General features: G+C 40.8%; 2 protein-coding genes across 6 annotated transcripts; one reads left to right on the top strand and one right to left on the bottom strand.

Annotated features, from left to right (window-relative positions):
* On the bottom strand, window positions 1-22281 carry LOC112045525 (Y+L amino acid transporter 2). 4 transcript variants are annotated; one of them, XM_024081731.2, is made up of 9 exons: window positions 21980-22281; window positions 20715-20817; window positions 20377-20492; window positions 19616-19741; window positions 5921-6020; window positions 5460-5829; window positions 5090-5239; window positions 2386-2557; window positions 1-1457 (listed from the first exon to the last, which is right to left on the bottom strand). In XM_024081731.2, the coding sequence occupies exons 1-9, from the start codon at window positions 22182-22184 to the stop codon at window positions 1396-1398; spliced, it is 1404 nt and encodes a 467-aa protein (XP_023937499.1). In that variant the 5' UTR covers window positions 22185-22281; the 3' UTR covers window positions 1-1395. The 4 variants fall into 4 exon arrangements, with proteins under 4 accessions (XP_023937499.1, XP_023937501.1, XP_052746883.1 ...); XM_052890923.1 differs by having other exon boundaries at window positions 1315-1846; XM_024081733.2 differs by lacking the exon at window positions 2386-2557.
* LOC112045526 (insulin-related peptide 2-like) lies at window positions 14938-27683 on the top strand. 2 transcript variants are annotated; one of them, XM_024081734.2, is made up of 3 exons: window positions 14938-15257; window positions 26331-26427; window positions 27383-27683. In XM_024081734.2, exons 1-3 carry the CDS (start codon window positions 15195-15197, stop codon window positions 27607-27609), a joined length of 387 nt encoding a protein of 128 aa, XP_023937502.2. In that variant the 5' UTR covers window positions 14938-15194; the 3' UTR covers window positions 27610-27683. The 2 variants fall into 2 exon arrangements, with proteins under 2 accessions (XP_023937502.2, XP_023937503.2); XM_024081735.2 differs by lacking the exon at window positions 14938-15257 and adding an exon at window positions 24651-24978.
* The last annotated feature ends 118 nt before the right edge of the window (window positions 27684-27801 follow it).

Raw genomic sequence — 27801 nt, forward strand, 5'->3', positions numbered from 1 at the left:
TTGATTAATAAAAACTTTATTATATATAAAAAGTTACAAAAATCAGTTATATTTTCAAACAATTGTGTAAAACCATAATGTAAATTTGTTAAAACACTTAAATAAAATAAATAAAATCCCTACTCTTAATTACAAAAACAACAGTGGTAGTGTTGTAAGTATAAAAATACATTTAACACTCGGTAAGTATACATTTCGCGAAGCTGAAGTGGCAATGGGCAGGCCCCACAGCTCGAAGAGCCGCTGGACGTTGGGGTCCCAAAGTGCTGGAAACCCCCCGCTGGGCGGACCGAAGACATCCAGCGGATTGCAGGGACCGTTTTGTTTGGAAGTCGATTCAAAAGGACTGTCCAGCGGTGGGCGTCCAGCGGCTGATAATGATGACGATGAAGTATTACATTTAACACAGCAAGACTAAAACAATAAAACTGGAGATTAACCGTCCGCCTCCGTACTCGTCTGCTGCAATGGTCTACGGCAGAGTACGGGGAGGTGTGGTCTCGCAGACCGCAATCAACTAAAAGTAAGTATCAGATACTTTTCACTCGTCTATATAAAACATTAACATAAGGTTACTTTTAATATTCGATTTTTTCATAAAAAAAGTTAACAAAACCTTTAACACTTAGACTTCTACTAACTACCAAACTAACTAGACACTCAGTTATACGTGTAAAAACAAATAGTAATCATCAATGAGCCGCACCCTACTCGTCCACTCACTATAAATACTAAATACAAAGAGACTCATTATATCTCACTTTGACACTTTTAAGACTTTGTTATATTTAAGAATGTCCTTAAAACGATATTTATAAATTCAATTTAAAATTATTGAGAAAGTACAAACGTTTTTCTTATCCTAATTAAAGTTCTATATAAAGTTATGAAAACAATAGGTTCACTCGAAGGCATACATTGTGTATAAAACCAAAACACCAGAGCCACACTCGATGTGCACTGTTTACCAACAAATGAAGGCAGAAATCGCATGACATTACATAACTTATTTATTTTAAATTATGTATTTTCCATAAAATGTTATTCAAAATATATTAACTTCTTCTAAGCTCATTAACCAAAATTATTTTCATTAATTTATGAACAAGTTAATTATAATAACCTATTAGTAGGTGTAAAAAGACGAGAAATGTAAGTCGTTTGGCATTCGTTAGTTCTTTGGACGTTTGTCGGTACTTTGCAATGTGAAACGTGTTACAGAATAGAGTTGTACTCTGTAATGCGTTTTACATTATATACCTAACAGACTAGATAGAGAGGCGCTCGTATAAACTAATATTGTAAAGAAACTTTTGGATCGATTTCAAATGTCGTGTCAGCAATGGAAAGCCGCATCCGCGCTTCACACTCGCGTCCCCGAGCGACGGCGCCGCGTCAGTCGTCCCGGTCCTCGGGCGCGCACAGCAGCAGCTTCTGGCAGGCGCGCGTCGCCGCGTCTGCAACACACGCGACAGCGCATTGCGGCGTCGTCAGCTCCACTGCGATCTCATCTGCTATCGAGGGAGCTGGCAGATAGAAGCGGGCTCACCGAGAAGAGCTACAAGTGTGTTCCACCCATTCCTACGCGGTATCGTACCGGAACGCTAAATCGCTCGGCGGTTTGTCTCTGCCGGTAGAGTGGTGCCCGTACAGACCGGACCTGAGCCAGTTCAATATTCAGGTACCTATACACGTTCACCGCTGCACATACGCCCTCTGTGTGGACGTCCGGACGCTACGCCAGCGGCCGGCGCCCCCGCGACCCGCCCGATGTCTCGTCACGCGCGGCGTGCTCCCGGCGGAGACGAGTGAAGTACCTACAGTTTGCAGCTGGAGGTGCGCGGCGCTGCGGGTGGTCAAGAGTTATACAAATAAAAACGTAATTTGTTCTCAGACAACGGAGGGAAGGTTGAAAGCTGCCATTTCACAACCGCGACGGTCGATTGTACTTATTTGTTTGATATAAACAAATCACAAGTAGCAACAGCACGGCTCGCACCAAAAGGGATTTGCAGATCGCGTTACAGCAGACGTGCCGTACATCGCAACAATGGGCGGCGCGCGTGCGTCATGCGGCGTGTCAAATTACGACCGCGGTAAAAATAGGTATAAACGTACTTATTGTTAACGTTTAAGGTAAGTTTTGAATAAAGTAAAATGAAACACGCGCTCCTCGCAGCCGCCTCGTGAGTCCCGCGCTATGCTATGCTATGTGGCCGCCCAGCACACGGCCCAGCACGGCGCCGGCTGCAGCGTCAGACACTCACCGGACGCGCGCCGCACGAGCGCGGGCTCGGCGGCGACGAGCAGGTAGTGGACGGGCACGCCGCACAGCGTGACGAGCGCGCCGCCAGCACGGCGCCGGTTGCAGCGTCAGACACTCACCGGACGCGCGCCTCACGAGCGCGGGCTCGGCGGCGACGAGCAGGTAGTAGACGGGCACGCCGCACAGCGTGATGAGCGCGCCGCCCAGCACGGCGGCCGGCTCGCTGGCCGCGGGCGCCAGCAGCAGCAGCGCGCTCAGCGACACGAACAGCGCCGGCATCCACAGCGGCACCTGCCGCAGACCACAGACAGATCATCGAGCCGGGGGCGACTCTGTCGGAACCCTCCCGGGGCATTCGGCATCCTGCGCGGCGCGTCCTCTACCACGTGCTGCCTGCGGACCTGGAGGTGATCCGTGCCGCAAGGCTCGATGAGGCGCGTCCGTGCCCAAGCGGGAGTGGAGCAGGCGAAGGCACAGAAAACACACGCAACTACAGAAGATTCACTCCGCAACGTCATCAGAATAAATAGCGACTCTCGCTACGACACAATACGGCGCAATTCAGTTCGAACAAAGTTATTAGCGAGCCGTTTTATTTACCTACAGCTCTTATCTTTATTAAATCTATTCAAACAACGTTTGGGTTGTCAAAATACTTAATACTATGTCTCCTCTCAGAATGAGAGGGGTAAGGCCAATAGTCCACCACGCTGGCCCTGACACGTGATATTTAATTTCTTAAAATGCACACAATACTTATTTATTGCATTTTATTATATTTTTAATTTGAAAACAATAATATTTAATATATATACTAATATTTATAGAGGAAAGAATTGATTATTTGTTTGTTCGTTTGTTTGCATTTAATATGCTCCAAAATTACTTAACCGATTTGAAAAATTCTTTCACTGTTTGGAAGCTAAATTCCCATAATTTGATCTCCTTATTCCTAAGAGAACGGAAACTACTCGGGTGCATTCTGATGATAAAATATTATAAGCACGTGGGACAAAAGCAGCCCTGCGGCGGGTTTAAATACATCACTTAGAACTGCCGTTGGACTACTTTTGTCCCACATGGAATCTATAACTATAATTCGATGTTCAATCATCATCATAAATACATAATAAATTCATCATAGATTTAGCAGTACAGCACAGTATCGCTATTCTTCGTTTAACCCCTGCGAGTCTGTACAGTTCACTGCAAGCTCAACTCAATCGAGTTGGTTTGGGTCTAGCAAGGTACGGGTCATGTGGCGAGACCACCACCTAATTAATAATGTTGATTTTTTTACGTTTAATATTGGGGATAATGATGATGATGATGATGATGATGAAAAAGACGATAACGGCGACGACTATGATGCTAATTGATAAATAGAGCTTTCTATAATTACTTCTTGTTTATTTTTTTGTTCGATGTTTATTTTTTCCTAACATAGCAAATTAAAATATTTTAATTATACTATAAAGTGTGCATTATTTGGATTTTTTTTATTTAAATTACTAAATATTTATTTCTGTAATAAATTTAGGTGAAATCAATTTTCATAATATTTTTTATTTGATTTTTTAGTTTGGTTTGATGAAACAAACAGCAAAAAAAAGGTTTGTGACAACTGACTTCAAAAGTGACTGACAAATGGAACCAGAAATAGAAATGTCAGAATTCCGCCGAATTAATAAACAGACTACATAATATTATTAATACTTTATAATGCCGTCACAGAGAGCACAATCTTTACTTGTTATTTACTATACTATTGTGCTTGTCCCACCCAGCAAAACAAAATCACTATACAATTCAAATAGGCGTTAAAACATCCTACCTACCTATACTATAACCAACTTATATTATTAGGTATATTAATAACTTCATAAACGAAAATCGGTTGGGAGGTAGCTGGGTACCTAACTATACCTGATATATGATAATATTACAATTTATTCTAACTACGTACTTGAACATTAATAACATACCTAACATAAACAAGATAATCGAAGTAATTATTCTTCCGTAGATATTATTTAAGTACCTACTAAAAATATATATATTTTTATTACCTTCCTACATCCTTTGGAAGTTTGAAAACCGCGAGTCTCCGATCCTTATTGTTATTTAGACAGCCAAATGCACAACAATATTTTTTTCCCATTTTTTTTTTTGCTCAATAATATTACGAACGACGAACGATAACGAATGGGCGATTCACGTCGCGCAGCGTGTGCAAAAGCGTCCGATCCGAGCGGCGACATTCGCCTGTTTACGTCACCCCGGGTGACGGGACCGTGTACCTGTACGTTTGCGCTAGAACACGGAGTGCGCCAGGCGAAGGCGAGAATTCGGGGCAGAGGTGAACGAGATGTGGCATAACCGGTTGCGAGGCCGTGAATGAATCCAGGTAGCCTGGATACATAGTCTAGAGGTCATTGAAGAGGGCCCCCAGAAAATCAGGAGTAACGGGGGTCCATAGCGGACCCCGGGACTGACTGAAGCCTGGTATGTAGCCCTAATGAGACTACAGATTTAGGTGATGAGGGTGTACTTACGCTTACTCTAGTGTAGCTACTCACGGCCGGGAACGACTAACTACACTAAAACAAGAACACTATCACGATACAGCACAACGCACAACGGCGGTCGAGCGAGAACACACCCATCCACCCAGATCGGGGCACTGAAGCAACCGTACTGGACGGCTGCCTCGAGCGGATCGGGTCCGCGCGCGCACTCACCCCGGTGGGCCTGGCGAGGGCGGGCCTGCGCGCGCACTCACCCCGATGGGCCTGGCGAGGGCGGGCCCGCGCGCGCACTCACCCTGATGGGCCTGGCGAGGTCGGGCCGCTTGTGGCGCAGCCACAGCACGGCGCTGCAGCTCAGCGTGGTGAAGAAGGCCTCCACCACCGTGCAGTACGTGATGAGCGTCGTCAGGTTGTCCGGGATCAGCATCAGCAGCGACATCAGCATCTGAACACGAGCGGGCCGCGCTTGTTGTCAGCTGTACAATCTATACTTGAGACTGAACTGAGCAGGTCCAAATCTGTACATTGAACATTTTGAGAAATTTTTTGTTGCAAAAATAAGATCGTAAGGGGGTGAAATAGGGGTTGAAAGTTTACATCGATTTTTGCACGGACGAAGTCGCGGGCGTCCGCTTGTATACTATGATACTGAGGTGAGCAGGTACCAGGAAGACGAGCGACGGCAGCGGCGACAGGCGGCCCACGTGCACGTGCGCCAGCAACGCCGGCAGGTGGCCGTTGCGCGCGCCGGCGAAGCTCATGCGCGACGACGTCATGACGTGCACGGACAGCCCGCCCAGCACCGCCAGCGCCACCAGCGCCGGCATGGCCCAGCGCAGCGCGCCCAGCGCCGCCGCCGCGAAGTCCAGCGCGATGGCGTCGCTGGCGCGCACGCGCGCGGGGCCCAGCACGGCCAGGTAGGCGGCGTTGGTCAGCACGTACGCGCCCGTCACCAGCGGCAGCGACACGTAGATGGCGCGCGGCAGGTTCACGAACGGCTCCCGCAGCTCCTCCGTCATGAAGTTCAGGTAACTCCTGCACGGACGGAGCGGGTCAACGGTGTTCTGTTGGAGGTTGAGTGACCGCACCCGTATCGGACGATTCGATGAGACGAGTGCCAACTCACCAGCCCGAGTAAGAAAATATTCCCGAATAGAAGGCGACCGACCAGTCGCTGAGCGACGTCCTGGTGCCGGCCCAGCCGTCTTCGAAATGTTCTACGCCCCCTAAAACAACAAAAATTAACATTTAGCGCAATCTACTTCACCTCAAAGTTACCTTAAATTCCCATTAAGTTGAAAATTTAGATGAAAGTTATAGACGTCGTTTCATTAAAATTGTGAAATGTGTGACGATTGGGTTAAATATGTGTGCAAATAACTTTACACAAACTCATTGGTTAACATGACATCGATGAGGACTTTACACAAACTCATTGGTTAACATGACATCGATGAGGACTTTACACAAACTCATTGGTTAACATGACATCGATGAGGACTTTACACAAACTCATTGGTTAACATGACATCGATGAGGACTTTACACAAACTCATTGGTTAACATGACATCGATGAGGACTTTACACAAACTCATTGGTTAACATGACATCGATGAGGACTTTACACAAACTCATTGGTTAACATGACATCGATGAGGACTTTACACAAACTCATTGGTTAACATGACATCGATGAGGACTTTACACAAACTCATTGGTTAACATGACATCGGTGAGGACTTTACACAAACTCATTGGTTAACATGACATCGATGAGGACTTTACACAAACTCATTGGTTAACATGACATCGATGAGGACTTTACACAAACTCATTGGTTAACATGACATCGATGAGGACTTTACACAAACTCATTGGTTAACATGACATCGATGAGGACTTTACACAAACTCATTGGTTAACATGACATCGACGAGGACTTTACACAAACTCATTGGTTAACATGACATCGATGAGGACTTTACACAAACTCATTGGTTAACATGACATCGATGAGGACTTTACACAAACTCATTGGTTAACATGACATCGATGAGGACTTTACACAAACTCATTGGGTTTGATGGGATAGTTTAAGAGATTCATTCACACATACAAACATATTCTTCCCCTATAAAATATTAGTCACTAGCTGCGCCCCCTGAAAAGTAACTATAATATGTACCCACTCGTAATTCAATTTTTCCTGGATAATTATTATGTATCTACATTCTACATTCGTAATTTCCGATAATTTGGTTCAGTAGTCGCGATGTGCGTAAGTGATTTTTCGCAAATCTCGGCAATGCATAGATTTTATCCTAGTCCTAGTATAAGTAGCCTATGTATTAGTCGAGGGTATTAGCTATCTTCATTTTACGTTTCAGCCAACCGGTATTGTAGTTGCGACGTTAAAGACTAACAAACATCCATACACACTTTCGTGTTTATAATTATTAGTAGGATAAATTAATATCGCATTACATAATTATTAAAAAAAATACTATTGACTTTACATTAAAGTACATTGCAAGCTTCAACGTACCATTGTAATATTTTCTACATAATGATCACTAGCCAAGCAGTGATCTATTAACTCAAGGCGGCTTAAATCATAAAGGTTTTTGTTTCTCAGATATTATTTTTTTCTTTCATGTAGTAACGACTGAAATCAACACCATCAATAGGGGAGTCAAAGAATACATAAAACAAGCTCATCCAGGAAGGAAGGAATCGTTGATAGTGCCGTGGCGATACAAACGACCGGCGCTTCAATGTCGTCGATTGATTTGATGTTTATTTCAATAGGTCGATAATAAAGACCAAAATAGTGAATAGGCCAGCAGGTGAAGTCACCAACAAGTCTCCCAGTGCCCTTTACGCAACGAAGAGATTGTGACTACCCAACGAAGGGATTGTGACTACCCAACGAAGGGATTGTGACTACCCAACGAAGAGATTGTGACTACCCAACGAAGGGATTGTGACTACGCAACGAAGAGATTGTGACTACCCAACGTAGGGATTGTGACGACTTATGCAGACACTCTCTTCGGTAATGAAGAGTGCGACCAAGTACAAGAGGTTCTCGTTGTGATAATCATAAACCATAATAATCATCTAACTGTCTCGTTGAACCATTGGTTAACCTACGAGCTACGGCTAAGGTCCCGAAGTCCCGAGTTCACGTCTCAGCGTGAGCTACGAGTAACATAATATTGAGCTTTTCTTTCTCAGTAGTTTCTTCTCAGAATATTGGACTGTTATGATTGTTATCATTAAAATCTGATAGTCGATAAGTCAAAGCCAAAACATCGTCGAACGCAGACACGTAAACGGAGTGTCACGGGTTCGATGCCCGTTTACATTATATGATTTCTGATCGAAATGCTAAAGTAAGACCCATCGGCTGCAGTCAGCGAACGTCATTCAATACGGGGTTCTCGCGCGAGCCACGTTCAAACAGAAATTATTGGTTTAGTAAAATATAAGCGGAGTCCGTGGCGAACAATTTGTAGACTCAATATTCTATAGACAAGCGATTCCTGATTTAGCCTAATGTATGCACCGGAGTGGTGCGCGGCGCCTGCAGTCCTCGAGCACTCCTCGGCGGAGCGAGCGGCGCCCGGCGAGTGCGAGCAGTGCGTCGGCAGAGCTGCCAGAGGCCGACACGTGTCGAGGGACTACTTTGTATTGCCGTATCGGTTTGTTGTTTACTTCTATTAATAACGTGCACCCGGCGTGCCACCGCTACAATGTATGGGTATCGGTGAGGGGTCAGACCTGCCTTTTCCGCGGGTCAAACAAACAACGATAACGAATCTATCCGAGTGTTGAAAATTGCGTAAATTGTAATCATTTAGAAACTGTGATTTAGTTTGAGCAGATTTAAGATAACAACTGTACGATTCTGGTCAACTTCGAGACTAAAATTTTTAGATAGCTACTTTTTTTGTAACGGTGGCTCGGACTGTCGAGGATACACCCTCAATTGTCCAACTGTAAAGCGTACTTTTTATATCCTCGACATGATAAGAAAAACGTGTCCCAAACTCAGACCAAATCGGCCTGAGGCCCCAACTTCCAAGCCACCGGTCACTGGGTACTGTAGTGAGTGGTCCTTTAGAAAAATATTTTAAGGATTAAACTTGATAATGGCTATGTAGCTCAGTGCTTCAGTGTGGACTTATCCTATGGGGAAACTCCACTGAGTCCAAAAAAGCATTCACAGCCGAAGAAGGTGTGTCCGGACAATAACAGGAGCATCATGTTTAGATTCTTGCCGCTATTTGTAAATTTACTCATTTCGCCACTGCCATGCCTATATATTTTGAACATATACCTCTTTGTTAAAAAACACAGTGACCTCTTCTTTAAAGCAGGTGACGTAAATTAAATACCAAATAGAAATAAGGATAGATTAATATTAAACTACAAGCCCAATGCGGCATTTTTCCACAAAAATTCATTTGTTCCTAATTTATTTTATTTTATTTTATTTGCATGCCAGAGATGGTCGATGATACATTGTATAATATTTTTTATCTATTTAGCAAATAAAGAATTTTATTCTCGATTCTTGAAAGGACATGATATCTCACGACCTCTTTAAAACGTCGTATAGTTAGTTATAGGGCAGTAGAGGGTCCCACTGAAGCCGCAGTGCAAGCTGCTTACTCGTACTTATGATGGAAGAAGCACGAGCTGACAAACCTTCAGCTTTTACAAAATGAGAAGGGCTTCGACTTGTAAATGTATACTTTTCAGGGAAGAATTCGAGGGCTATATTTCAGCCGAGACTCGTATATTGATACTGTATTTATTAAAATACATACTGTCAGTATGAATTTTTACTGATATATTGCAGTTTAAGACAAAGTCAAGCCGCCTGACAGCTTTCATCGAAACCGCTACAACAAGTCCGCGATTGCATATACAATTATACATATATGTATATTTGAAGATAGCTTACTTTTTAAATTATTAAAAATGTTCACTTACAATGAAACAGATTTTCTAGCGGACGAAGACGTAAATATTTAAGCGCGAAAATAATATATATTTAAGGAGTTCAGTGATGAGACAAGTGTAGGTGTCTATACCAATATTACAGAAAGGTAAAGTTTCTGAGATCGTGGGGGTTATCTCTGGATCTACTGAAGCGTTTTTAAAATTGTTTTACTAATAGAAAGCCACGTTATCTGTGAGCGTCGTAGGCTATATTTTTCCCCGTATTCCCAAGCGAACGAGAAGACGCGGGTGAAACCGCGGGCGTCTGTTAGTAATATCGTTAGTAAAGTAATAGCATAAAGTCAGGGGTTCAAAACGGAAAAGTTTGTAAACAGCTTCTGAAAGCAAACAGCTGAGGTTAGCACAGTGATTACAAAGTGTCGGTGTCGGGTCAGGCTAAACGTGTCGCGCCGAGAGCGTGTAAGATTACACAAGTGCTCCTTGGACCGGAGCTGCGTCAGCGGGCTGCTGGCCGGCGCGCGGCGCGGGCGGCGGCGCGGGCGCAGCACTAGCCGCCGCGCGCGACTGCACTTTATGTGCCTATGTTTGTACGCATGAGTCTCCGTAGCGCCTAAACTATTCATCCGGTTTTGATAAGGTATCTTGTTGCCCAATGCCCGGCTAACATATGCTTGATGTAAACCCACTTCAACAATAGCAAAAGTTCATCTTTTTCTTACCTTTTAATGTTTTTTTCCGTAGTCGGGTTAGATTTTGTAATATTTTTTTTTATCTTTTCTTAAAAGTTGAACCAGTTCGAATGAAAATTATGTATAATACTAGGTGAAAACCCGGCTTTGCTCGGGTGAAATGTGACTCATACACACAGTATAGGTTTATTTCTGTGGTTATTAGTTCTCAAGGAATATTAAAGACACAGGAAGGCACAGATTTTTAAAGCACGTTTGTTGTTTTTAAATAAATATAGGAAATTAAAACTACAAAGTTTTAATATTAAATCAACTTTAAAAATAAACTAACTTTAAGGTTCTCTGTCTACCTACCTAGCCCTAGTACCTAGGTACTAGGGGTACCTACCACTACGCTACTCTACTACTCTACCCTTTTGTTTTATTGTAGGAGGAAACGCCCTACGGACTAAAACCTCCTACATTCACCGATCCATCCCGGTACCAATGTGAACATTACTTCGGGCCTACTCTACCCTTATCCTACCCCTAGCATATCATTACCATAAACTTACGATACTTCTACCATACATTCACTCTTTCCCTGTCATACATCTACCCGACCTCTATGCCTACCCTACTTAACCACTACCATACATCTATCATACATACACTCTACCATACCACTGCCCTACCCATTCCCAACGCCAACTCTACCCATACGATATTTCCACCCAACCCTCAGTATACCTCTATTAGACTATCGACCAACGCACGTCGAACTTTAGTGTCCGTTACTATCGTCCATCATATTGATGAAAATTCATTTTAAAACGCTCGCAACCTTTTTATAATCAAATTTGATAATGTTTCGCGCAACTTTCTTATTTTTTCATTCAAAAGATCGTTCTCCGGACAATAAACAGAAAATAAAAATTAGCAAAAAATGATCGTGATGCGATTACCAAAGGAAATATTTTATATATATATAAATGATATTCGTCATCAACCCATATTCGGCTCACTGCTGAGCTCGAGTCTCCTCTCAGAATGAGAGGGGTTAGGCCAATGATAGCCCAGTGGATATGACCTCTGCCTCCGGTTCTGGAGGGTGTGGGTTCGAATCCGGTCCGGGGCATGCACCTCCAACTTTTCAGTTGTGTGCATTTTAAGAAATTAAATATCACGTGTCTCAATCGGTGAAGGAAAACATCGTGAGGAAACCTGCATACCAGAGAATTATCTTAATTCTCTGCGTGTGTGAAGTCTGCCAATCCGCATTGGGCCAGCGTGGTGGACTATTGGCCTAACCCCTCTCATTCTGAGAGGAGACTCGAGCTCAGCAGTGAGCCGAATATGGGTTGATTACGACGATATATAAATGAGTGAAAAACATTTAAACTTCTTGATTCTCTCAATGCTTACAAAAAGAAGTTTCGATATATTACATTATTATAGAAAAAAAAACGTTTATAAAATACCTCAGACCAATTACATAGGGACTCGCCTTGCTAGACGTTACCCTTCAGTCAAAAATCAAGAATCAACGGTTTAACGCGTTTATAGAAACCGTTTCTATAGGTTCGTTGTTTTATTGTTGCCATCGTCTTCGTCGTGTAAAAAGCTCAATGAAAATGCCAGTTTCGGTAATTAAAGGGTATAAAAAACGGTCAACAACTTCTAGTTTAATAAAAGATGAAGTTACGTTTCATTTTTAAGTATTTCTAAATTAATTATATCAAACATGTAATAAAAAAAATATCTAAAAAATCGATTTTTAAGCCAAAACAGCAAAATTTCGATCAAGTAATCGAATATTATGTGTAACAAATCTAAGCGATGTGTTTGTTAATCTGTGTAAAAATTACTCGCGTGTGTATTGTGAATCAAATTTATAGTGTAAGAAAACAATATATTTATTGGTGTTAAATAAATTCCATGTGTGAGTGACCACTCCATCTCCCTCGAAAATTTATAGAAAATTTTGTTGGTGAATTTTGTTGGGTACTATATAGGTTCTTAGGATTAGTCTGAGACATTCGGAGGAAACAGACAGACATTAAAATGCGCACGAGTGATATTATAAGGGTTCTGTTTTTGCACTACGTACGTTCGGAACCCTAAAAACAAAATCGCAGGGAGATCAAGTTATGTTTCAAATTTGAATTTTTTAATGATTTTCCATACTAAAATCTTGTCTGCTGTAATTAAGATTTTTGTTAAATATTATAGATTAAATGACCAATATATGTAGAACTACTCCATTTTGGTAAACAGCCTGTATAAACAAGTATCACTCAGATGTCAGCTATGTTCACTTCATACCCACCTTTTCTGGTTTTGTTTACTTTTTGTTTCTAATGATTGTTATACTAGGTTAAACGTAGTGTTTTATGTGTATTTTTAATTGTAACATTAGATTTTTTTTTCTTTTTTTATTTTTCATTATTTTTAAGTTCTTAATAGATTTAGATACTGCTTTGTCAACGGCGCAGGGCGCGCAGAAAAACTTTATCAAGTTTATGCTTGCACCTTTTAATTTTATCATTGTAATTATTATATATAATTAAATTAATTATTAAATAAACACTTCTTAGTGTTGTAGGAAAAGCTTTGAGTAGGTATACCTACTAATTATTATTTTTCAAGCAGCCGAGAGACAGAGTCAGGTACTGCAGGTAGTAGGTAGGTTGTCTAAAGAGACAGAGTCAGGTACTCCAGGTAGTAGGTAGGTTGTCTAGAGAGACAGAGACATGTACTGCAGGTAGTAGGTAGGTTGTCTAGAGAGACAGAGACATGTACTGCAGGTAGTAGGTAGGTTGTCTAGAGAGACAGAGACATGTACTCCAGGTAGTAGGTAGGTTGTCTAAAGAGACAGAGTCAGGTACTCCAGGTAGTAGGTAGGTTGTCTAGAGAGACAGAGACATGTACTGCAGGTAGTAGGTAGGTTGTCTAGAGAGACAGAGACATGTACTGCAGGTAGTAGGTAGGTTGTCTAGAGAGACAGAGACATGTACTGCAGGTAGTAGGTAGGTTGTCTAGAGAGACAGAGACATGTACTGCAGGTAGTAGGTAGGTTGTCTAGAGAGACAGAGTCAGGTACTCCAGGTAGTAGGTAGGTTGTCTAGAGAGACAGAGACATGTACTGCAGGTAGTAGGTAGGTTGTCTAGAGAGACAGAGACATGTACTCCAGGTAGTAGGTAGGTTGTCTAGAGAGACCGAGTCAGGTACTGCAGGTAGTAGGTAGGTTGTCTAGAGAGACAGAGACATGTACTGCAGGTAGTAGGTAGGTTGTCTAGAGAGACCGAGTCAGGTACTGCAGGTAGTAGGTAGGTCGTCCAGAGAGACAGAGTCAGGTACTGCAGGTAGTAGGTAGGTCGTCCAGAGAGACAGAGTCAGGTACTGCAGGTAGTAGGTAGGTCGTCCAGAGAGACAGAGTCAGGTACTGCAGGTAGTAGGTAGGTCGTCCAGAGAGACAGAGTCAGGTACTGCAGGTAGTAGGTAGGTCGTCTAGAGAGACAGGGTCAGGTACTCAAGGTATTTTCATAGTGACGAATATCTCAGCTTTTTTTTGAGGCTATAATCTGATAATTGATATAGCCTATATATATATATAGGCTATATCAATTTTCCCGGGCTGGTATTACGAATCTTTTGACACGTCATTCACTAAAATCGGTTTAGGCACCATGGTGACACAATTGATTGCGAATATCATTACTTCCTCCTTTTGGCTTCGCTTTAGTCGGGTAAAAATGAAGATGTAATGACAAAAATGGAGGAAGGTATGTGATAGACAGGTTCCCGAAGCAAGCAGAGAGGATGAATGATAAAAGACGGGCAAAGGGGAAACTTGTATGACAGAATGGATGAGAATGGAAGAAGCAAGCGATATACGCAAGGATCGTAACAAGTGGACGGACGTGGTCCCTGTCTACCTGTGACCCCCTGTGCACCCCGTGGCCCCCTGTGCCCCCCGCGGCCCGCTGTGCCCCACGTGGGAAACAGGCGTAGTGGTGTGTATGTATGCATTTTGGTTTATTAATTTTTAGAGATACGTGATGGCCTAGTGGATATGACCTCTGCCTTCTATTCAGAGAGCGTCGGTTCGAATCCGGAGCGTTCACCTCTAACTTTTCAGTTGTGTGGATTTTAAGAAATTAAATATCACGTGCTCAAACGGTCAAGGAAAAACATCGTGAGGAAACCGGCATACTTGTAAATATTTTTGATTCTCTATGTGTGTGAATTATGCCAATCCGCATTTGGCCAGCGTGATGGACTAAGGCCTGACCATTTTCATTCTGAGAGGAGACTCGTGCTCAATGGTGAGCCAATTGTGGGAGTAAATGATGATTTTTTTTTGATAATTGATGATCGATGATTGAAACCCTTTTTCCTGATCTAAGCATCACACAGACCTCGAGTTTAACTCGAGGTCTGTGTGATGCCTTTTTTAATAATAATTTTATTCATCCTTTTTTAACATAATTTTATTATTTATTTTGGGAAATTCATGGTATAAAAACTTATTTAACTACTACACTTACTAGAAAACAACATACCGGTCAACTCGAGGACCTCCCCCTTGTTGAAGTCGGTTAAAAATACACATATAAACAAAATACTGTACACAAATGTACAAGAACTGCTCGTTAACATTGATGGGATAGATACATAGATGGTGTCGTGACCCGTGAGCTCGAGCGCTGACCCGCGCCAGCGCCATGTTCCATGTCAGCGATCGGATCGCTACTTAATGCCGAGCTTTTCATTGCAATTTTCTATTCCACGGCCGGCGGCCAGCGCGCGCACTACCACTGTAAGTGCACCCATTCTGTAATCGTGCTCACTCTTCAGGTCCCATTCACTAACTCTCACTCGACCTATTCGCTAATTCTATCTCTTTTTTATTAAATCAAAGCCACCAAAAAGTTGCGTTTCCACATTTTATTGAGGAAAATTTACCGTCTTTTAAATATCTCCAATATTTCCGTTGTCGTCCTATCGGTCCGAGAGACCGTCAGGAGGGGGCAGCGGGTACGACGGTCCACCGGGGATCGAACCGGCGACCTCTCGGCGTCGCGGCCGGCCCCTGTCGCTAGAAGCTATGGAAGTTTTATAAAATGTAAAATGGCCGATTTTTGTACATAACATAAAATTGAAAATTATTAAAAATCCTCGAAGGTCGTGAAATTGTCAATTACACTCTCGATCGAGTCATCAATATTCCCTTTCAGTGCGCTTCCATTTGAGATTCCTCTCGAGTATAGTTGCAGACATTCGGTCATTTTTCCCCACTCACATACGCACGCCACGCACATAAGTCACCTTTCATACAAAAAAAAAACAAATCGCTTCATCTGCTATGGTGCCTCAGACAGACAGACAGACAGACACGTCAAACTTATAACACCCCTCTTTCTCCCTTCGGCGCAATTTAGTCCTACCATGTGCTGACGCATTACTTAAGCGTTGATTTTGTACTTGGTAATTATTTCTGAATAGTTGCTTCAGCTAATAAAACTTTAGTATTTTCTTCTACTAAGTTAGTTTTTTCCAAAAAACGGGACTAATTATTTTTTTTATGTTTAACATTTTTTTTTTGTATTTACTTTTGAAAATTCTGTACTAGGCAAAATTGTACATCTATAGTCTGTTTTTTAATTCCGTAGAATTCTGACAGGTCCATTCCCGGTCCCATTTGTCAGTCACTTTTGTATTTTCAGTTGTCACAAAACCTTTTTTCTGCGTGTTTTTTTTCATCAAACCAAGCTTAAAATCATTGAAATTTATGAACATTGATATTACTTAAATTTATTACGGAAAAGTAATTTAAATAAGCGAAATCCAAATAATGCACACTTTAAAGCAAAATAATTAATAAATTTATTTTGCTTTAAAGTAAGGAAAAAAATAAGCATCAAGTGATTATATAAAGCTATATAGTCCATTTACTAATTCGGTGGAATACTGACATTTCTATTTCCGCTTGCGGTGTTTCTATGAGAAAAACAGTTCTTTATTCTTATTCAACCTTTATAAAATATGATAAAGATGACAAATTCAACTAAAACGAAACTTATTCTTTCGATTCTAAAAATGAAGTTTACTACACAGGCTTAAGTTTCAATTTAATTAAAATCAATAACATTATCATAAAATGAAGTAATACAATTTACAAAATGTCAAATTCCGTGAAAATGACGAAAGGGAAAAATGTGATCAATTACCCAGGGAGACAGCAGATTCAGATTCACAAACCTTCATTATAAAATGAAGCATTCATTGCGGTGGCATTTCGACTATAAATAATTTCATTTCAATTGAATTAATTCAATTTAATTTCCAATGTCAGTAGTGAAGAAAGATTTCTCAAAGGGAATTTGTTGTTGTTTGAAAGCAAAGAAAAATCGAAGATACTGAAATTAATGGATAGGTATTTGAAGAGTGGTTTAATATTTATTTTACCCAAACTTAAAAGAAATATTAATATAATATTAACAATGCTTATCACCATTCAAGGAAAATTCAAGTCATCATTAAGTAGAACATATTACAACGTTATTTTTCCCTTTTTAGTTTTGTAGGTACGTTAATGTTTTGAAGTCAGTTTGTATTTTTTTAAATAGTTATAGAAAATCAGTCAACAAATAGCAGTCAGGTGCCTCTGCAGCACACAGACAACTGTTAATGGTGTTTATAAAGCTATGGAATTTCCATAGCATTTGGACTTAAATTCAATTAGTATGAAATTATAAATAGTCGAATGCAAATAATGCTTCATTTGCAATCAAAAGGTTTGTGAAATCTGCCCTCTTCCCTGGTCTGGCTAGTTGATGATATTTTATCCCCACGTCATTTCTATCGAATTTGATATTTTGCAAATTGTATTACGTAAAGTTAAGATAATATTATATTGATTTATAATTAAATTGAAATTTAAGTCTGTATAAATTTCAGTTTTAGTATCGAAAGAATCAGTTTCGTATTAGTTGAACTTGTCATCTTTTTTATGGGAACTGTTTTACATATTATAAAAACACCGGAAACGGAAATAGAAATGTCAGAGATCTACGGAATGAGTAAATGGACTATAGCTTAAAAGCTTCTTTAAGCTACGCGTCTTTTTAATTATTACACTTTCTATGTAAATTTTGTCATTTCAACAGTTTATCTTAATATTCAATGTGAATTCAAGTGACAGGAACAAATTTTAACGATGTTTTACATGATCAACCCGTTTTGGAACGAACATAACAATTTGTGACGAAGTTTTTGAAAATAACGTACCGACGTTTTACATAATTTGAATCTTTATTAAATACAAGTGTTTATAAGCGAGATGTATAATTTTGCCCAATACATACAATGTGACCGTCAGAGTACATACAAAAAAATCGTTAAACATTAGTCCCGTTTTTATGGAAACAATTAAATTATTATTCTTGGCAGTAGGAAAATTTAAACTTTCATTACTTGGAACAGCTATTCAAAAAAAATTACCGTATACCGTAAGGTATAAGTAATTTTTCAGCATAAAGTACGACTAAATTGCACTGAAGGTAGTGATTACTTTAAAATCGTAAAATTTTTGATAACATATCAATATTATGTTAGTTACAATACCTGGTAATTTTTTATTGAATGCCTATTAAAATAACGCAATCGTTGTATAAGATACTAGCAGGAGCTTTGCGATTTTACCCGTTCCTGTGGATATACGCGGATAAAATATGACACAAACAAATAATGTTAGTTGCTGTTGTCGTTGTCATCCTCACAAGCTTTACCTGTTTATAATATAAGTATTTATATGTAGTATATACATTGATGGGATGAAATCAGCTACACTCACTTTGGAGATAGTGATGCTCATGAGTGTATTTAAATATATTTATTTTTTTCTTAAAATTAATTTATTTAAAATAGCCAAGTCGTCTCAAACAGACAAACATGAGTTTATAATACTTAATTTTATTTCATATACCTACGTATTCTTGAATTTTCTGAACTGAAAGTTGTAAAAGAAATGGTCCGTTTCAGACCACTGTCTACAAACACCATTAACATTTAGAAAAGTCAAATTCTTAACAAAAACTTAATGAACATAAATTTAATTAAAAACATTTTTATCTGCAACTCTGCCAAAACTTATTGTCCCTTTAATAACCAAATTAAAATAAACATTTTGGCTATTTACTCCAAGCATACATTTGCTGTGGACTCTCGGCCTAGTATATATAGTATAGTTTCAATGCAGCATAGTGTCACCAACTTATCTGGCCCGGTGACTATGTCTTACAAAAAGGCGAGTGCCGCGATTATAGTTCGTATACTTTTACGTCACATAAGTTTGCGGCACTTTAAGTGTGCGAGTAAGTGCTGGTACCTCAGATTAAATACTACTACTGAGACGTCGGAACAAATTTCCTGATTTGTGTCATATAAGATTCTATACATTGTCTATACTTGTGATGACACTATGAAATTGAAAAGTCTACGGAACAACTAGTATGGCATCCAAATTCACAAATTGTCTGCCGTTTTTTGAAGGGGACGAGAATATTTTACGTACGTTTGTTAACATATCGAAAATATTTAACAGTAATAATTATATTTTGTGTCCTAACACTACAAACATCTATAAATTTGATTCACAACATGTAATTTTTACTTAGCCAATTTGATAGGAAGTATGAGCGATGTGAGAAATCATACAGAATATTCGATTACTTGATCGATGTTTTGCTGTTCTGGCTTGTAGGAACATATGTTTTCTGTGCTTCCGGTTAAAGAATCGATTATTTTAATATATTGTTATTATTACAAATTTGAAATATAAGAATTTCTTATAAATGAAACGCAACTTCATCTTTTAGTAAACTAGAAGTTGTTGACAATTTTTTATGCCACTCAACTTCATAAACCATAATTTTTAGGGAGTTCTTTATACGACGAAAATGATTACAACAATGAGACGTACATTCTATAAAAATTTTTTTATAAACGCGTTGATCTTATACTTTGTCTAGCGGCAGGTCTCCGTATAATTCGTCTGAGACCGGCACAGAGCGTTCAGTTGACAGTCGAGCAGTCGATAAGCCTTCTGGTGTTTAGCACCGACGGAATATTCTTAAAGAAACAAACCTACAGTTCAGTAACAGTAGCCCCGCGTACCTGCGGCCACCCACGCGAGCCCGCCGCCGACGACGGCGAGCAGCGCGGCCAGCTTCGTGAACATGAACACGTTCTGCGCGCGCGTCGTCAGCCGCACGTCGTAGGCGTTCACGAACGTCAGCAGGCCTGCAACCGACCGAGCGATCAGCACTCGCAGCACACAGGCGACGGTCGGCCCTCGCGAGAGTAGGCGAGAACGAGATCTCATTCCTCTTCTTCGTCGCTACACTCTCGACGAACCGGTCGCGGCTCTCAGTCCGCGGGCGGTGCCCGCTTTACGTTTCGTCGCCCTTCCTCTCGAGAGGGCTGTTTTAGTGCATTTGTGGAGCGAACCATTGCGAGCGGTTTTGATTTGGTCCAACCCATTGGTGATCTTATACAAACATTAAATTATGAGCGAATATGTAAGATAAAATATGGCCTATGACTCTCGCAAATAATGTGGCTTTCTATGGGTAAAAGAATTTTCAAAATTATAACATTCATCTTACAACTCACTAACTTTACAGACACTACTACAGATATAGACTAGCGGAACCCCCAATTCGTCCGAATAGTTCCCATTATCGTGGGAATAAAGGGATAACATATAGCATATGTTACTCGCTGATAATGTAGTGTCCTAGTGGTGTAATAAATTTGTAAAAAAAATAAACTAAAAATGGATTCCCATTAATATATTACCCCTAGTTTAGATATACATACAAAGTAATCAACAAATTAATAACGAATTGATAAATATAAACAAGTGCATCACTCACATATGGTTGCAGCTGCAATGAGCTTCCTGCATACAGGATCTATTGAGCAGTTGGGAAATATCGGTTGCAGAATATTGTTTGCAAAAGTTAACGCCATAATCGCATTCGTGCTCGGCCTGGAAAACAAATATTCTAATTATTTCCATCACGTCAGTGTGATTGGCAGGAGAGGAGACACGAAGCGTAGGGCGCGCTGCACAGAGAGATCATGTCTCATCCACCGACTGTCAAAACATATTCTAACATTTTTCTCAATAAAATTATTAAACAATGAAAAAAAAGTTTAAAATCGAAATAAAAATTTAAAACAACATAAATGTCAACACCTATGTACTTACACAAAGACCAAGTTAGCATCCCAAAGGTAGAGAAAAGCTGGCAGCGGACCATACGCTTCATTGATGTAGTGGTAATCCCCTCCGCTTTGTGCTAGCGTTGTGCCTGCAAGCATTCCAACACACAACATGTTAACCTGCCGCTCCATCTGCGACCTGTACAGCTGAGGCTAACTGCACTGAGACACAACCCATACCTATTGATACACAAGCTAATTGATAGTCTGCCTTTATGGCTATCAATTCAGTTCCTATACTCAGTGCTACCCATATCTGACTGCTTACATTCTGTTTCATTTAATCTTAAGCCAGCGTCCCTGTTGCCAGGTCAGACCCTTTCAGTATTCAAATTGGTATTTCTTTGTACCAAGCGAAGGATCCTGCGGCCACTTGGTGAGTCCATGGATTGCTAAGATATTTGTCTCTCTACGTCCAGTAAGCACTATTCAATCCTAGATTCTGCACCTGATTGGACTTTATTAATGGATGAAAACCGTTATAAAATCCCAGCAGATGATGCTATTTTGGGATCTAAACCAGACATTTTCCTTTTTTCCAAACAACCCAAGCGAATAGTACTCGTAGAACTTACTGTGCTATGGGAGACTAACATTCTGAGTATAAAAGTGAATAAATATTATGACCTAACTAATGAAGTAACTAAAAATGGCTATGTAGTTAGTATGTGCGAGAGGATTGCCAGCAAAATCTCTCTATAACTTGCTTAAGGACCTTGGTCTCTCTGGAACTGCATCAAGTTCTATATTAGAATGTGTATCCAATGCTGCTCTAATAGGATCTTACCAAATTTGGTTAAGCAGGGAGAACAACACGAGCAAAGAAGGGGAGTGGCAATTGATTGTCAATTCCTTAGTCCTAAATCCATTATTGAGTTTTTCTCTCTGCCACACCATGGACTCAGCACCCGCATGGTGAATCCATGTATTGCTAAGATATTCATCATTTCTCCCTTCCCCCCTTGGTAAGACTTTACAAGTTTTGTTTTGATAGTATCGACTTTATTTCACTGCTCATCATGCAATCAGACCAAGCTGTCTGGACTGTGCTAATGAAATATTATGAGGAACGCAGAAAGTAAAACACAAAGTTAGTGTGTAAACTATAGCATCTGCGGTCAAAAGACTTAGCTTTTGATGTTAATTCCTCAGTCGGTGATCACACGATCAGCAAATAGACTACAACTTGGGCTATTTCTACGATCAACTGCAACCGTGTTTGGAGATTAGTATAGCATATCATTTACGTACCCAGTTCCGCATAGGAGAGGGCTCCAAGAGTCGCCAGGACTCCGCACATAGCCCACACCACTAGAGCACCCCACACAGACCCGGTTTTCTCTACTACTTCCTTGGGTGATATAAAAATACCACTACCGAATATAATTCCCAATATGATTGCCACTCCTTCCAAAAGTCCTAGTTGTTTTCTCATTTTAACTCTTTCCTCAACCATTTTAATATGTTATTTTTTATTTTTTCAGATATTTGTGTGTGAAAGTAAAAATAGTACTCTATTTATATTTTATTCGACATGACATTTGGCATAGAGTAGACCCTCGAGAGTCGAGAGCTTAGATACATAGATAATAGAGTAATTTATTATTTTATAGTCAACTGTCATTGTCAAGTCGTGGTCATAGAATACGTATTACTTCGTCTGAATCTTAGAAAGATAAATTCATAGACATTGATTTGCTTTAAAGGAGTTTTGGCGGGAAAATTGTAGGACCCACGTGTAGTTCTCGTTTTATTTTCTTTGTTTTGCTGCATTCATATTGCTTAAAGTAGAATGCAGTAGCTATACTTATAATAAAACTGTAACAGGTCAAATTCTTTACATTTAAGATATTTTGAAAATTTTTGTTAGATTAGGGCAATAAATAATCGATACTGAAGCCAAAAATAAGTTTTTTCGATTTTTTGTCTGTCTGTCTGTGATTTTCGTGGCCGGACATCACGCTGAAACTATTGAATGAATTCAAGTGAAAGTGCACGGTTCAAGATCATATTACGGATCAGGTTATAGGATACTTTTTATTGCAAAAATAAAATAAGAAGGGGGTAAAATCCTTCATTTTTAGAGTTATAGTTTTAACAATTTGTTCATAAATCATAGAAAAAATACGAAACATAATGTGATTCAAAAAAAATTTAAAATTCAGTCTCTAAAGTGGTGAAATAGCGCTTAAAAGTTTACATAGATTTCCACGCGGACGAAGTCGCGGGCGTCCGCTAGTTTCAATATAATTCTGTAGAGGTGCTCAGTAAAGTGAAGGTTGAGCAAGATTGTTTTTAGGGATTAATTAGTTCTTCCCGGTGAACGATCTCAAAAGTTTTAGTAAGGTTGCCTTCCACCGGGGCTCGAGGTTAACACATCGAAATGCGAGTTTCTTCCTCGTGGCTTAGAGTCCCACCGTCAATTATGGCATTTTGAAGGTCTATTTCCCTGCTTAAAGGAATTAGACGAAAATAACTTCTGTTTGCTGAGTTCTCCTTTTTCTCTTTGGCAATTCCCGAAGCTATCGAGGCTAGGAAACAGCTGTTGTTACTGATCGCTCGGGAGCGTCATAAAGAACTGTCCGCCCATGTAGCTCTGACTCTGTTGCGGCCGTGCTTTGCTGTTCCTAAGGTTACATACCTCTTGCGAACCTCTCCAACTTGGTTATTCCCGGGCTGCATTTCCTGTTTCGATGATGCTGATAACGTCACCTTGGAATCCATATTAAACGTAGCTTAAAAGAGGATCAATGGACTCAAGCCTCTCTTCCTGTTCGGTTAGGCTGTTTGGGAGTGAGGCGCTTGTAGGATGTCGGCCTGCCGGCTTTCCTTGCGTCGGTGCATGGGGTTGCTGAACTAGTAGCTAGTATACTTCCTACTAATAGTAACACGGTCTACATTCCCTATGCTTCCGATGCATGGTTGGTTGGATCTCAATCCGGGTTCTAGCGCTCCGCTGGCTCCCTCGTGCTCAGCGACAGCGGGACGACGAGGGCGCAGCGGCTACTGTGCAGCGTCTCGTTAGTACAGAGCCGGATCTTGCAAGAATCAAGGCGCGTGGTTACATGCCCTTCCTTCTCCTGATCTGGGTACTCTTCTAGACGACGACTCATTGCGTGTGGCAGTGGGTTTCCGGCCGGGCTGCGATGTTTGTGAACCGCATCGATGTATTTGTGTCTCAGCCGTTGAGGCCAATGGTCACCACGCCCTGAATGACGTTATTCGCCGGGCCCTTATCTCCGCCAACGTCCCCTGCGTGCTGGAACCTCCAGGTTTGCCCGCACGCACGGTAGGCGTCCGGATGACCTAAACCTTGTCCCGTGGCGAGAGGGCAAATGCCTTTTATGGGACGCGACATGCGTAAGCACGTTTGCTCCAAGCCATCTTACCCGGAAATCCCACGAAGCAGGGGCTGCTGCAGATTTTGCCGCTGCCAGGAAAAAAAGCAAATACGCCCCACTATTGGACCGCTGCCACTTCGTGCCCGTATCGGTGGAGACTTCCGGTTGCTGGGGCAGAGACGCGAGGGAGTTCTGGTGGACTTAGGTCGACGCCTAAGGGACAGGGACCACGATGTGCGAGTACCTGGCGCTGGCTCAAAAGTTGTCAATTGCTATTCAAAGAGGCAATGCCGCCAGCCTAATGGGCACCTTTGGGCCAGGTGCTTTTAGAGGCGGGCTTTGGGACGAGGCGAAAGCTGATCTATGACTCCGTATATTATATAATGCTATTTAATTAATAAATTTGACTAAATACGAATTTATTCAAATTTAACAGTAATAGGTATATCAAATGATGTATGTACGTACTATACGTACTATACGTAGTACATAAAACAATTTATAGTTGGTTAAAGTTCACGTTAATTTTACGCTCGATTATCTTTTACGTGTCAGAATAATAATATTATCTTTCTAGGGTTAAATAACTAAAGATAAGTCAATTTACTCAATTTAATAATTATTCTAATAGGAATTATTGTCTCAAAAGAAATAAGTGTTATGTACAATGTTGGCTTAAATTGTGAACTAAATAATATAAAGCATTGAAAAATTGTGTTTTCGAAAGTGAAACTTTAGTTTAATCGCATAATAGAGACAATAAGCGTTTAAACGAAACATTAAATCAAAATCCATAGCCATTTATTATACCTATCGATGTTGTGGCTCACATTCTAATACAGGAACCACATGAATGTCGTTTGTCAGGGGCGACTGCTGAGTGCTGGTAGAATCAAACGGAAAAGTAAAGTAAGAAGATAATTACCTAATTACTTGTATTGCATGATTATTTTATCTACAAAATTATCTATGCAAAAGAATAAATTTAAATGAAATTTATTCAATTATTTATTTATTTATATTTATTTTAATATATATAAAATAATATATATTAAAAATTCGATATATAATTTGAATTACCTACTCTAAAAATGTGACCTTATTATGATCGCTGTAACATTATCATTATCGCTGGAGTAACTTCTCCCGTACTGCCAGCATGTCCCCTCACTGCTCGGCTCTGCTCCTGTTGATCGAAGCGTGATGACAACTATACTGTAACCTGCCCAAGAGTATCCATTGAGTAGGTTTTGTTTCTGTAACGAACATACAGACAGACTAAAATTTTACTGATTGCATTTTTGGCATCTGTATTGATCATTAATCACCCCCTGATTTTGGAAATGTACTTCATGTACAGAATTGACTTCTCTACAGATTCATCTTATGTATAGATACAGATTTCATATATTATGTTCCTACATAATTATTATATTTAACATATTGATGACAGTCTACGAGTTCATGATTAGGTTATCATTCTAAATATCAATCATTACAATAATATAAAAACTTATAGGCAAGACAAATTCATTATCTACCTGCTAGCTTTTGCCCGCGGCTTCGCCCGCGCTAAATTCGGGGTAACAAAGAGTCTATGTATCTTTTTTTAGCTTCCTACCTCAAAACCTGCAAAAAGATTTCACCCCCTCTTTTAAGGGGTTGGGGGCGAATTGTGAAAAAAAAAGTTTGCACGGCTTTTTTAGTCATAATTAATCTTGTGAAAGCTTGTGAGGTTGTACTTGTAATTTTACTCGATTATTTCATCGTGTGGGGATATTGTTGGACACTTCTTTGGTCTTCTACCATTATTTCTCGATTTAGGGATCCCTTTATAAAATATTAAGCTTATATTGAATGGGAATATTGGTCATATTATAAAAATAAAAATATATGGCTATTGGTCATATTATAAAAATAAAAATAAATTCTTTAAAAAAAATATATATCGAAGTTATTACGAAAGAGATGGCACCAAGACAACTCCGCCACCATTGGATGAAATTTTGTCTACTTTAATTCTTTTTTTCTTCTCTTCACTCGGTCACGTTACAGGCTGAGAGTTTTTACTGAAAATATATTAGAAGAAAGAAAAGTAGGTAGCTAGACTGTCCACCGACCGACGGCAGTTCGCACTCCAATCACATCACCACCGGCGGACGCAGAGCGCCGGAACCACTAGCGGCTGGCAATAGCAAATGGACTCCGGGTGTGAATATTAGTGAAACGAATATAAAAGTTGCCGCAACTCGTGCTTCCAGGGTCCACCTTCAGTCCTCACCTTCCGTCACCCGCAGCATAGCACCGGCTCACCGGCGATGAAGCTCCAGACGATACTCCTGCTCCTGGCTTGCTTGGGTGAGCACTTCTTCAGGCATATTATACTACCTATTCATTTTTTTTTTATTCCATGACAAGTTAGCCCTTGACTGCGTTCAGTCCGAGATCGAAACGGGCTCACTCAAAATAGGTACAAGTTTTTATTTCCGGCGGGGTGGCGGCTAGCCACGGCCGTAGCCCGCTACCAGAACAGATCAGAGCCAATTTAGAACATATGAAATCGCAAAATGACCCGAGCTAGAAATCGAACCCCCGATTCGACTTCTAAGACGACGACGACGACTCGTCGAGAAGCACAACTCTTTTCACGGCCAAACCACTGAGCCGATTTGGATGGAAGTTAGTATTGATATAAATTGGACCTTGGAGCAGATATAGGCTATTTTTTATTTCGGGAATGTTTAAAGATCTCGACGGATTTGTAAAAAATAGACTAGACAGAATAGATTTGACGCGTAGTTGCGGTCTCCGGTTAGCCGACCTCACCGCACAGCAGCCCGCAGTCCGTCGCTTCATCTTTTTAAGATAGAGATGTTTAGTTATTTTATTAATTTATAATGATGTTTATACATAATACTGGTGGATCCGGTCAGGCTTCATTTTGACTTATGTGCATTTATTTTGTTACCGCTACCCTACCCTACCTTACCTCTATCCTACCTACTACGTCACCTGGCTCTGAGCTACCTCTCCATCAATTTTCAGTCAATTCGGTTCTTGAGTTTTAAATAGTGTAACTGACACGATACATATAATACAGATTGGGTGTGAGTAGCGAGTACGAGTACCAGTATATTTATTACTCTTCGGTAGCGAGGTGCAGCGGGAGCCCTAGAGGAGCGCTCTCTGGAGCTTCAGACCAAGTTTTAAGATATTCAAAGAAGTTTTTTGCAATTATTTAACTAACTGCCCTTGTGTGGAAGTTTCGGTTTCGGCCGACACTGAGGCTGTATTTGTGTATGCAACTATGCAGGGATGGCAACGGCGGCGTCCACCCAATCCACGTTCTGCGGCCGGCGCCTGTCCTCGGCCCTGGAGCTGATCTGCGAGAGCGGCTGGCGCGCCGCCTCGCGCGCCGCGCAGCCGGCCGCCTTCGACGCGGGCGCCGCTGCCGCCGAGGGCGCCCGGAGCAAGCGCCACGTGGTGGCGGAGTGCTGCGAGCAGCCGTGCTCTCTGGAGCAGCTGATGGCGTACTGCTGAGCGTCCCGTACAGTGTACTCGTACGTCGGCGGCGTTGCGTTCGTATGACGCCGCTAATATAAATGTAATCATTTTATCCTTGTTTTATTTATGAAACCATAAAATCAAAATCATACTCATCGTCGCAAACAACAGATCCACTGCTTCTCTGTAAAAAATCAAAATCAAAAATCCTTTATTTAAAGTAGGCTC

This window comes from Bicyclus anynana, chromosome Z (genome assembly GCF_947172395.1).
Source record: "Bicyclus anynana chromosome Z, ilBicAnyn1.1, whole genome shotgun sequence".
Classification (NCBI taxonomy): Eukaryota; Metazoa; Arthropoda; class Insecta; order Lepidoptera; family Nymphalidae; genus Bicyclus; species Bicyclus anynana.